This window comes from Callithrix jacchus, chromosome 10 (assembly GCF_049354715.1).
Source record: "Callithrix jacchus isolate 240 chromosome 10, calJac240_pri, whole genome shotgun sequence".
Taxonomy (NCBI): Eukaryota; Metazoa; Chordata; class Mammalia; order Primates; family Cebidae; genus Callithrix; species Callithrix jacchus.
The window spans coordinates 38,123,726-38,136,463 of NC_133511.1; the positions used below are offsets into that span (position 1 = coordinate 38,123,726).

The 12,738-nt window shown below is 38.1% G+C and overlaps 1 protein-coding gene across 2 annotated transcripts in view; it reads left to right on the forward strand.

The window, feature by feature from the left end:
• Positions 1-424: 424 nt before the first annotated feature.
• TRPC6 (transient receptor potential cation channel subfamily C member 6) overlaps positions 425-12,738 on the forward strand; it is a 125,977-nt gene continuing 113,663 nt past the window's right edge. The window contains exon 1 of one of the 2 annotated variants that reach the window (XM_002754643.7): positions 425-925. In XM_002754643.7, the coding sequence (XP_002754689.3) occupies positions 756-925 (170 nt within the window). In that variant the 5' untranslated portion in view covers positions 425-755. Of the gene's footprint in view, positions 1,085-12,738 lie in introns of both variants that reach the window. The other variant, XM_078339230.1, reaches the window with a different exon arrangement.

Below are 12,738 nucleotides of genomic sequence, written 5' to 3' on the forward strand. Positions count from 1 at the left end.
TCTTCGTTTTTAAAGCAAAGAGTCATAATAATTTTAGGAGTTGAGAGTAAGAGAGAAATGCCCATAGAAAATGAAGGCAGTCCGGAGAAAGAAGAGGTTCGTATCCCTTTTAAGGAACAGGTTTCCTTGGCTCTTCGAGAGTGGTTCTTAAAAGAATCTTCCTAGAAAGTCCGAAGTTGGGTCCTTACTAAAGCTGACTAAATAGTAGAGGGTGAAAAAAAAGTGTGTGCCTGGCTCCTCCTCGTTCAGATTCATACCGCCTCCTGAAAGTTGTGGCTACAGGACATGCTTTGGGTGCTTTCTAGAACGTCGCTCTGATCCCTTTAAAGGTGGGGATATTGACGGAGAATGCGGGGGAAGAAGGCGGGAGCTGAGGGCTGGAGAGTCTCGGTTGACATAGTAACTCTTCAGCTCCGTCTCCCTTGCTCTCCGCTCTCAGGCTTTGCTGCCATCCGCGCCCCGCCTGTGCTCTCTCTGCCCTGGAGCCCGGGATGCATCCTTACGGGGTCTCCTCGGCCTGACCTGCTCAGGTCAGGGTCCCCTTTGCACCCCCTTAAGTGGTGACTTCTCCCTGGGCCAGCAGGCGAGGCACACGCGGCGGGTATCTGCACCCCTGCTTCATCGCCGTCCCCTGGGCACCGGTCTGCCCAGGACCGGTTTGGTCGCTGACGCGGGCCCTTCGCACCAGGTCTCTGCTGTAACTGTCCACTCGCTTCCCCTGGGAGTGGAACTCAGGCCAGTCGGGCGTTCCTACCATGAGCCAGAGCCCGGAGTTCGGGCCCCGGAGGGGCAGTTCTCCCCGGGGCACAGTCGGAGCCGGTGCGCGGCGCAACGAGAGCCAGGACTATCTGCTCATGGACTCGGAGCTGGGAGAGGACGGCTGCCCGCACGCCCCGCTGCCTTCTTACGGCTACTACCCCTGCTTGTGAGTGCCAGTGGCGCGGGCGGGTCGGGTGCGGGCTGCGCGGAGGGAGGCTGTGCGCTCGCGTGAGTGGCCGAGCCCGGTCCGCGCGCGTTCTGAACCCGCGTGTGTACCTCCTAGGACGGTGCTGGGAGGTCTGTGAGAGCCGGAGCTGGGACCCGAGTAAGTCGAGGGGCGCGCGGGGAGTGGGGGTGTGTGTGTCTAGGTTTGCTCCTGGTGAGTACCCATAGATATGTTTGCCCACGAAAGTGAGACCGCGGAGTACCAACACCATTGCAGCTGATGAGAGAGCTGGTCGATTTCTCCAGACCCCTTGATCGTGTGCTCCCGAAGAGACTGGATCGCCGCGTTAACAGGCATGATATGAACAGGGGGCTGATTCAGATGTGCGCCCTGGTGACTCTTAGCCTCTGTGGGAGTGATGACTACAACTCGAAGGGTTGGAGCCGCTGGGGTGCCTGTAGTTAGTAACTCTGGAACTCGCGCGCCCAGAGGTCTCCACGCCTGGCTTAGCGCTTCAGGCTGAGCGCAGAGGTCCTTGGACCGCTGGACAGCCGAAGTTAGAAGGCGTGCTTGGAAGGGGGTGGACATGTTCCCCAGGATATTCTCTCCTCGGTCCTGGCGCCTTGGAGTGAAGACAGAAACAGAATCAATAGGCCTCCCCACTGGCTGCGCGAAGGTTTTTGCCTTCGCAGGCGTCGGGGGAGACTAGCCTGTTAGGGGAGTGGGCCGGAAGACTCCTGGGCTGTAAAAGTGAGGGCATCGGGGTCGTTTGTATTGGCCTGTGAGTAACTACAAGGTTTATTTGTGATCTAGGGTAGTTTTTATTAGCGGGGTGGGTGGAGGGAGGAGATAGGGAGTAAGCAGAGTGGACTCCAGAAGAAGACTCCACTTCCTCCACACCACTGTGACCACATGTGCAGCGGGCAGATAGCATTTCTGCCCCCTTGCCCCTTTGGGTGATTGGGTAGTTACGTTTCCTGACTTGTCACATCCACCGGCAAGCAGTTTCTCCAGGTTCTCAGCTCTATAAACAGCTTTAGTTGGAGGGAGGATTCCTCCCCATAGGAGCCTGGGAGACCCACCTAATAGATGGGTGTGTCAGGGCTGCCTGCCTCAAAGCCTGCTGCGGTGCCCTTTCTAAGTAAGAGGTAGGCCCCAGTAAAGGATCGCTGCGTTCAAGCAGCGATCTAAAAGAGCATCTAAAAGAGGAGGGCATTTAAAAGAGGTGAGTCCCAGTAAAGAGAGTAACTTTTCTCAAAGATAAAAGAAAATAGTTAGTACTGGTTTCATTAATCTGTGTGCTGTGCAAGTTAAGAGCATTTATAATTTTTTATATATTTTTGTTTTTAAAAGGTCAAGACATAATTCCCATATCCTATAATTCCCCCATTGAAGTTGTACAATACACTATTATTTAGCATATTCATAAAGTTGTACAGCCATCACCAATATCTAATTCCAGGACAATTTCATCATCCAAGAAATCTTATACTTGATGTGTTAAATTGAAAGATATTTTTATTTCTAATAGTACAGACTCTTCCCACTTCAATGGGTGGTATACAGATCATCTGGAAATCTTGTTAGAATGCAGGTTTTGAGAAGGCAGGTCTTAGGTGCAGCCCAAGGTTCTGCATTCTTGATAGTCCCTTAGGTGATGACAAGGTTGCGCATCCGTGGACCGCCCTCTGAATAACAGTGTAATATATATGAAGATAAAAAATAAGAATAGAAAGAAAAATAAATTAATCCTGGATATTCGGAAATGCTGCTATTTAAAAATTTGCTTTGAAAGTGTAAGTTTAAGGTACAGATGGAATTTTTATTGGCTTAAACTTGAGATATCCTATGTCTGAGGGCTATAGGTTTGGCACCATTACCTCCCGACTAAACTAAGTGACTAAAAATTTATACTGCTTTTTAAAAATTAGACTGTACCATGAACAAAACATTTTTTTCATTCTATAATCTCTATAATCACTTGTCACGGTGTCTGTCAAAAAATATTTGATTAAAAAACTTGTGGTTATATATCAGTAGTGAGAGAGACTAAAGAAAGTAATATTTTCAAGTTGTCCTGAAAACTTTCCCCAATGCTTTCTTCAAATGTGGCTTACTGCCTAATTTGTCTGTTTATCGTTATTATGTTTTTTAGGTACAGGTTCCCACTGTGCTACCCAGGCTATCCTGAGCAAAATACATATTTGCATGTGCTATTTCGTGAATATGTATTTTTCTCTCTTAGCTCGAGAATCTTGGACTATTCTTAATAAATAGAACTAAGCAGCAGAGTGATAAACAGAAATATTTTAATGTGCTTCAATTCATAACATCCACCCCTGTGCCATGTAAAGCTACTGTAATATATGTAAGAATGAGCCATGATCTAGAATTTGAATTTGATTTTATATGAATCTATTATTTCCAAAAGATTCTATAGTATTTTTCATCCACTGTTTTCTCTGACAAGGTTTTAATTTTTCCCGTTCAATAATCAACTAATGGAAAAATTTTAACCAATAAACAAAAGTATTTCATACCTATGATGTATGAGAAAGAGCTAAAGAAAATTACTTTCTCTGGTAGGGTAGAAATCAACTCTTTCATATGCTTTTGACTTCTGATTTATACAATTTCATTTTTTTTCCAGTGGGAGGTGTATTTCTGAAAGTGGCAATCACTAGTACATTTTAGATATGAATATTGCCATTTTCTCAAATCATTGAGATTTTCACTTATAAGATCTCAAGTCTTTGTAAGTTGTCATTTCTGTGGAATAGATTCTGTGACTCTTGCCAAAAATTTCTGTTGCATAGTTTTCTTATTTAGTAAGATTTTTGCATATATTTAAGGGACTTTTACTTCTGAAAATTATGGTAAATTATCTCATTTGTAAGCAATTATGTAACCTTAAATAGTAAAAGTAGTAACAAATTAAAATGGTGTTTAGAAGGAAATGACTCAGATTTTCTTTTTTATCAACTTTCAATAGCAAATTAATTAATACACTCAATGAATTTATAATGGTGATTAACAAGAAAGGCCCATGTTCTGCCAAGTTCCCAGGAGGCATTTCAGACTTCCTTTATTTAGTCAGAACTTTAAAGATTGTCTACAGTTAATCACTTCTGAACTTGGGGAAGAATCCCAGATATTAAAAAAAGTTAAGCATTTCTAAAATTTCAGGATCTGAAAACACAGTCCAATTAAACTTTCTGCTTGGGAAGGAGTAAATGATTAATTATGAATAATGAAACAGTAAACTTTAAAGCACTAGCAATGCAGTTGACTGAGACAATCTGAAAAATTTGTAGTTACGACCACCTAGCAGTACTGGATGAAAGACTTTTGAGTAGTTTTAAAACACTCCCCAACTTTGGGAAAAATAGAAGATCTACCATGTGCCAAGAACAAAGATGTTAAAAGTGAGTATAGATTGTGAAGTGATGATGTGGCTACCGTAGGAGTTATGGGTCTTGGTGACCAAGAAGCCTGGAATCTAATGTCCATATGAGACAAAAGAAGGTAAACTCTTGGTGCCAGATGAAGTAGAGAGCTGGAACTGACCTATTCCTGTGCACTGCATAAAACCATTCAATGAAAATGTAGGCTAGAAATATATGTCCACCAACATAGAGTGAGAACAGGAAACTTTATTAGTAAGATGAAGAGAAATCTCCCCCCTTGAGAATTTCAATTTTGGATTTTTTGTTTTTGCTTTTCTACTCTACCTAACTAGCCTAGAAATTCTCAACCTGGACAATACTCCTGGGGCTCCTACGAGAGTAAAACACAAAATCATTATGAAAGAATAGTACCAAGCATCTAGCTTGCCTAGGATTTTCAGGAAGAAAGCAAGTCTGGCTAAAGATATGCTAGCTGCAATGAATGACAAAACACACAAGGAAATGATCGACCAAGAGTGAGAGTCAGTGAATGATACAATCCATGAGTGAGAGTTGACACATGACATGCAGTAGTGAGTGGACTCTTAAAAACTTGAGATAATAAAACGACATGAAAGAATATTTAAAATGTACATATAAATGTTGACAATATAAATGAAGAAATCAAACCCTAAGGAAAAAAGCAAGACTTTTTTTTTTTTTTGAGACGGAATTTTGCTCTTGTTACCCAGGCTGGAGTGCAATGGCACGATCTCGGCTTACTGCAACCTCCGCCTCCTGGGTTCAGGCAATTCTTCTGCCTCAGCTTCCTGAGTAGCTGGGATTACAGGCATTCGCCAAAAACAAGACATTTTTAAAGAAAAAAAGCAATTAGAACATCTATAATTAAAAAATACAATTCTTAAAAAGTTCACTGGAAGGGTTCAATGTAGACTGGATAGACCGTAATTGATGATAATACCCAAAATACAGAGACATAAAAAATAGAAACTATGAACATCATTAAGAGTAATGGAGCTAGAAGGTAAGAGTTCCGGGAAAAGAAAACATTAGAAAGGGGGAGGCAACACTTGAATGGATAATGTGTAAGAATTTCCCAGAAATGATGAATTCTCATGTTCATGAAGTATACCAATATTAGTATAAAACCGAAAATTAAACTCATTTAAACATACCATTTAATTTTCAGAATACCATAGATAAGAGGAAATACTAAAAATCAATCAAAACATAGAGATTTGAATTAGTGAGTTTTAAAATCAAAGTATTTAAAGTGGAAAGGAACTCATAATATACTTTGATATTACCTTGGTTATATAATGAGGAGCTTGTAAGAGCTATGGCTTTTCTATTACATGAAAGGTTGACTCTCCAGTTATTAATGGAGTCAGTGCTTCACTGCTGATAAGGTCTCTGATGGATATGTACTAAAAATTTTTAAAAGGTGACTTGTTGAATCACAGTCTTAGGGGAAACTGAAAGTGATTCTTAATTCTATTTCATATGAAAAAACAAAAAAAATGACTTTTTAAAAATGGGTCACAGATTCTTTAAAATTTTTATTGACTTCAAGAGGGTTTTGGATGATCTGAAGCCCCCATTTATAAATGCCAGGATCCAGAGTTTGAATTCCCCATTTAAGAAAGGTAATGTAATGTTAGAGAACACAAGGAAATAAAAACCCTCATGTATAGCCTTCTTTTCTCCAGGCAAAAAAATTAGTCTTGAATACATTGATAAATAACTAAGGGAATGAAAAATTCAGACTATAAGTTTGAGATTCTTTCCTGATATTGATTGGCAATAGGGTAACTATCGTCTTAAAAAAGTTTAAGATTGAAGAATATGGACTCAGACCTATGCATTATATTAAATTATCATATACTTGTTATCTCTCCCTCATTTTTGGCAACCATGTTTGTTGAAACATCTGCTAAACATTTTTACATCTATTTGTTCATGTGTCATTTAACTCTTACTAGAATGTAAGCCACAAGAAGTGGCATTGTCCTTCAACCTCCTCTACTTAACACAGTGCCTGGCAAAGAGAAGGTGCCATTTAATTTATTCCTCAACAAAGGGATTTCCTCTTTTTTGATAGGTATTCTAATAAGAAATAAAATATGCCAGCTACTTTAAAAAACAGCATCTGGATCAGCTAGGTTAGGTAGAAGAGCGAATGTCCATATCAAAAGAGATACCTATATCTTATATTCCAGCTGTCTGTCACAAAGACTCATCTCTCAGGGAATCTTTCACTAATCACAACTGCCACCAACATACTACTCTTCTTTTAGCTCTCTAGCCTGAACTTCTTCCCTTGAAGTTTCCTCTGCACACCTGAGATGAAGCTGTGTCTTTACCAAAGAGGATTAATAAAAAGAGAAAAACTCCTGGCTGGCTATAACTGCTCTCCCAGCTCTTTTATAGTCTTTTAGGGACGACCCTTGCCTGGCCCCAAGTGTCATCTATCTGGCAGTGAGTGTTCTTTCTTTCCCTCTGCAGACTGTCCTCAATCCATCTAGTCCTTAGTCTCAGCCTAGACTGAAGAATGACTTTTTCTTTGTTGTAAGATCTACTTTCCAAACTATTTCTTTTTAAAATTCTCCTTCTTTCCTGGATGATTGGCATTAGATATGTCCACTCCTGTAAGCAGAGATGCCACCACTGACCCACAGAGGTGTGGCTTTACTCTCTGACCCCAAAGGGGCAGTCACATCAGAACACGACAGCCCAGCTGCAGTATGGGGTATTTCCAAATAAAAATAAAAGGTCTGATTTTTTTACAAGACATATTTATCAAATGATAAATGAAATCAATAAAAGAGCATGTGCGACACCATGATTTCTTATACATATGTAGTTGTTTAGAACGAGGAAAGAATCCTATAATCTATTATACCCTTAGAAATAGCTTCTATAACCATAAAGCCAAGACGTGGACTTTGGTGAAACGTTTGCAGTGTGGAAGCTTGCTCTTCCAGGAAAAAGGACATGTAAAAACCACCTTCAAATCTGGATCCCCTTCTATTAGGAGCCATCATCTTTCCCATCCACTTGGATTAATGGTGGGTCTCATAGCTGATGACTTTGAAGCTCTGTGTTCTGCATGGAAACCACCTATTTTGTGTTGAAACCTTTCCTGGCCTGAAGTAATCAACTCCGCTGGTAACACATTATTATTATCATGAAACATTTTTAGGATGCCAGCATTGTAGCTTGTGGAATGATTGCCAGATGTGCTTAAAAGCCCGCATTTATTCTGTAACAAAATGTTTGTCTCCAGGAAGACATTGCATAATTCTTTTTCTCTGGACAGTTATGCTTCTTGTGTTGTAAGAAGTAACTTCATTAGGCAATTCATCTTAAAGAGGGTAAAAGTCATAAAAGAAAAACATTCTATTGAGTCCATTCTTATTTTTCTCCCTCTTTCATAAAAAATGCTAAATATAATTGGTTCCAGTTGGATAAAATTACCGCGTATGATTGCTCTTTGTTTAGGAATCTTCTGATGTCTTTCAATACATAGAGAAGTGCTCATCCATGTGGCAAATTTCAATTAAATTTTGGTATCTAAAATTTGGTATGCTGCTCAAGAGGCTTTAAGCCATTGGAACTGATTGAATCACAGTTCTTATAGAATCTCTGTTTAAAGCAGAATGCAGAAATGAGTGTTACACATACTCAAACAACCTATATGATTGCAGCCTAACTTCTCTCTACCTAATTCAGCTCTCAGCCATGACAAGGAGGAGAAACGATGTGAACTAGAATTATATACAGTTTAATGTAAGTTGCTGTTTCTGTGGAGGACTAATCCAAAATATTTATATATATTTGGGGCAACTAACATTTTTTGAATACCTATTCTGTAGCAGATTCTTTTTTAGTTGTCATATAAATGTAATTCGAACTTCAGAGCATCCACTCAGCTATTTTTAGTATCTGTTTTATAAAAGAACAATGCTGAAATGTAGAGATGTTAAACAATGTGAGGAAATTTACACAGCCAGTAAGTTGTTGTCAAGTGGGCAAAACCCAATATATTTGGGGCTGGAACATGTGGAGAGAGGGGCTGGCAGGTTGCGTGGGGTCGTCTAGTCTCTCAGCATCCAGCCGGGCACAGCTGGATGCAGGTGGATTATGCTCTTCAAAAGCATACTCACCTGCCATTCCTTCTCTTCTCCCTTTTCATAGGTATTTGAAGAGCTGCACATTGGCTCTGATCTACTGAACCAACATTCCTTGTGCTATGCTCATTATATCCAAGTTGTATCCTGGGTACAGGCAGAAGACTGGAAGAAAAGGGCATAAATAGCAGTATTAAGTATGTTTAACCCCCACTTTCTTGTTCTGTTGAAATCTTAGTCATCTTTGAAGGTCAAGCTTTATATCTCACTTCTTTCATTAATTCATTAATCTATCCATTCATCTCTGTTCATTTTATATGATTATGCCCAGCAAGAATAGAAATAATAGGTAGATTTATTAGAGGCCTCTGTGTGCTGGGCCCTTCTCCAAGTGCTTTGTAGGTATTAACTGATTTAATCCTTACAATGAACCTATGAGATAGGCATTTTTATAATCCCCACTTTCCTGGTAAGAAAAAGGAATCACAGTAAAAAGAAGGTAGGTGACTTGCCAAATCACGGCTAGGTTACACAGTTGTGAAGGTAGGTTACCCAGCTAGCAGTTGGAACAAATGGGAAGAAAGGGAAGAGCAAAGGATTTTGTTTTATCTCTCATTTCAATAAACAGTGAAAGTAGGTTTTGAAAAACTGCCAATCTTTGTCATCGGAGGAAGACTATGAATGTAACAAAATTGTGTAGATTGCTAATGTTACCAAAGATCCACAAACTGATCACACTAAAGATTGCAAAAGGCAAGGCTTTTTTGTTTACTTTTCATTGCCATCGTGTGGATAAAATTGTTTCTATGCTATAATGTAGGTTGCTTTAGAGACACTGACTAACATGACAGTGTGAAACTGGGGATTTCACCACCGAATTTGTGTAATTTTTAAAGCATTTACATGGCATTTATCTAAAAATTTAAGTTGCCACAAATCAATTACAGTGTGAATAGTCATATAAAGAGTGATTGCCTGTTCAAAGCAGAGTTCACGTTTCAATTGCAGCAGCTTTGGTTTGTGGCACAAAGAGCATATTTTCCTGACCTGTAGTAGCACAAAACCCTCACACAAAACTAGGAAGAGTTCTTTTCATGGGAATCACTAACAACTCTTGAGATTTGTGAGTCATAATAAGAATCAGAAATGGTGATTTCTAAAGGTAACTTAAAAATTCTTTTAGGGGGTTAAACTGTTAAAGATAAAAATCATTTTGTTATTACTGTGTTAGCCCTTCTTGAAACAGAATTTTGCATTGAATACATTGAAGGATGGAAGAAGCAGCTACAAAAAGCTGATCCCTGGGCAGTTAGAAAATCCCCACGCTTACCTAGGGGAAGGATTTCTGCAGGAACCCTTTCTTTGGAGGGGCATTTAGGGCCAGACACTGTATTCCATCTGGAAAGATTCTTAATCTATTTCAACACACATTTGTTTAAGCTCCTTTGGTACGGTGGGCACCATCTTAGGGGAATCACGAATACCACATTGCATGAAGTCTAAGCTTTTATCAATTGTAACCTGCTTTGACATCTTATGTATATTTAAGAAATAAGCAAAAAAAGTGCTATCCGTTAAATTGTATCTTAGATTTTTATTTTATACCTATAAAACACTTCTTTATACTCAATTAGATACAGGTTTGCACCATAAGTAACTCTTATGTACATAAGAAAAAAGAAAATATAAGCAAAACAAATTTGTTGTGGTATTCCTAAGTCCTTCATGCTTAGGGATGGACTCTTCAGAATCACTTTAAAACTCAGAAACTTCAGTGCCTACATTTTCCACAGTATTGTGCTATGTACCAATTGAACATTCATCGCCAAAAAGAACACTGGTGATGAAGCATTTTTTAAAAAACAATCTAAAGAATCTGTACTTGACCAAAAGCTTTTGGTGCTAGGCAATTAAGCTGACTTTGCAATTGCATATAACTAGCCTATTTTGACTAACAGTTCCAGAATGTTGCTAAACAAATCTGATTCACCACTGTTCCTTATTTACTCTCCACTCTTCTTCCCAACACACACACACACACACACACGCACGTGCACACGCAAACATACACACACACACACACACACACACGTATTTGTTTCTTAGACTTAAAAGGAGCTTTACTAGCTTTACTGTTTCCTGGATTTTTTTCCTTTAAGCCATGCCATTCATTCTGAAACTCTGAATGCCATTGTTTTTAATGTTTGTACATGCACTGGTAATGAAAACTATGTCATGGTAATAACTGACACTTGACTGACAGTGATTGCAAGAAGCCTTAGATTATAAGACATGCTCTATTTAGAGAAGTTAAAATGGCAGAAATATGTGTCTTAGAATTAATGAAACATGATGTTCAGTGTGCTAGAGTTAGGGTAAATGAGGAACAAGAAGAGACATGAAAGATTACAAGGCAAACAGTATTGTTATGATCTGTCCAAAGCTAAGGGGTTTGGATATTATTCTTTAGTGGACTTTAAAACACAGATAAGACTATGCCAGGGTGTTGCTTTATTTACATTAGCTTATTTGATCCTCACAGCAAACCTGTGTGGTTGGTAACATTATTTCCACTTGTAAATGCAGAAACAGAAGTTCAGAAAGGTAAAATCATTTGCCAAAGCATTAATGGTTCTTAAGTATCTGAGCCAGGATTTGAGCTCATATTTGACTGTGTTGTTTATATGCGTGTTTGTTTTTACCTTTACTGTTTTACGCTTCCCCTGAAGTAGAATAGCAGCTCAATGAGGACAAGATATACTCTGTTAACAGTGACTGGCATCTGGTAGGCACTTAATAAATATTTGTTACATGAATAAGTCATTGCCTGCTTCATACAAAACGATTTCAGTGTATTGGCCTTATCTCTACAATTCTGTCCTCTATGGACATCATATGGTATCACTAGACTTTGCCTTTAGGGTATCCTGTTTTCATATTAGCCTTTTAAGAAAAACAATATTGGAGTTTTGTATTCTTGTAGCTTAGGTTATTTGATGAGTTTTAAGAGTTTTGTGTTATATTCTTGATCTCTAAAATGATGCTTGTTAAATATTTTTTGACAATCCTACAAATGAAATTTGTACATAAACAGTTTTTCTTTTCAAGTTTATAGAATACCTATGGGAATACATCTTTGTTGTTTTTGTTTTTGTTTTAATAACAAGAGGAAGGGGGTGTAAATTTTTATTTAAGTTGAAAAGATTTGTGAAAACTAAACTTCCTGAGATCAAAGCTTATTATCTCCAGAAAAAAATACTGAAATGAAGAAATCCAATTTAAAATCAAGAAAGTTAGAAAAGAATGGGTAAGCAAAAAAATGCTCTAAAAGTTATTATTGATAATATAATTTTGATTTTCACAAAGTTATACCTGGGCAAAACTTATAAAGTGATTTAGTTGATTTTTATTGTAATCTGTTGTCTAGAAATAAGGTCAATCATTTTCCTATTAGATTACAATATACCCCATATACTCTTAAGTAGCTTAGAAATTATTCCCATCTCCCTTCTTACCTGCAAGAAACTAATATCCATCTACTAGAAAATGATGGAGAAAGATATCACTGAAGAGTGTCATGCATTAAATGAACATAGAGAAAGTATTAGCAAGATTTTGTCTAAACATGTATGTCAGATAATGAAGATTTAAAAATGTTTTAATTAGTGGTTTTTACATCTAGTGATGTATTTGAATCACTTAAATGATTTTTTTAAAATATAGATTTCCTAAATCTGACAAGACTCCAAATAAGTCAGAATTTTTGAGGGTAGAAATTCTGAGCCTAACAATGACATTTAAAAAAAAAAAATTATCCAGATGATTCTGATACGTAGGTAGTTTTAGAAACCTATTATTTCAACTTTTTTAGATTCACAGTGAAAACCAGAGCTGAAAATAAACCTAGTTTCAATCAAGGAAACTATTACTGTATTTATCTAAGAACAAACATATGAGATTAAAAAATTATACTATTTAGGATCCGATGATCAGATATTGTCAAATAAATTAGAGAATAGTATATTCTAATTCAGCACATTTTCATCTAATACCTACTATATACAAGGTGCTATTCTTGATATATTTTAGGAGCAGAAATGATGGGCCTATATTGATATGCTAGATAAGATATTGGAAGAGTAGTGTCAGAGAGTTGTTTTTTGAGAAAGTATATGGAAAAATTCCCCCTCCAGTTTGTTTCTTAAGGAATAGCCCATTGCAATAATTTTACATTTAAATTACAGAATAAAATAATTTCTTAGGATTTTATTTTTAT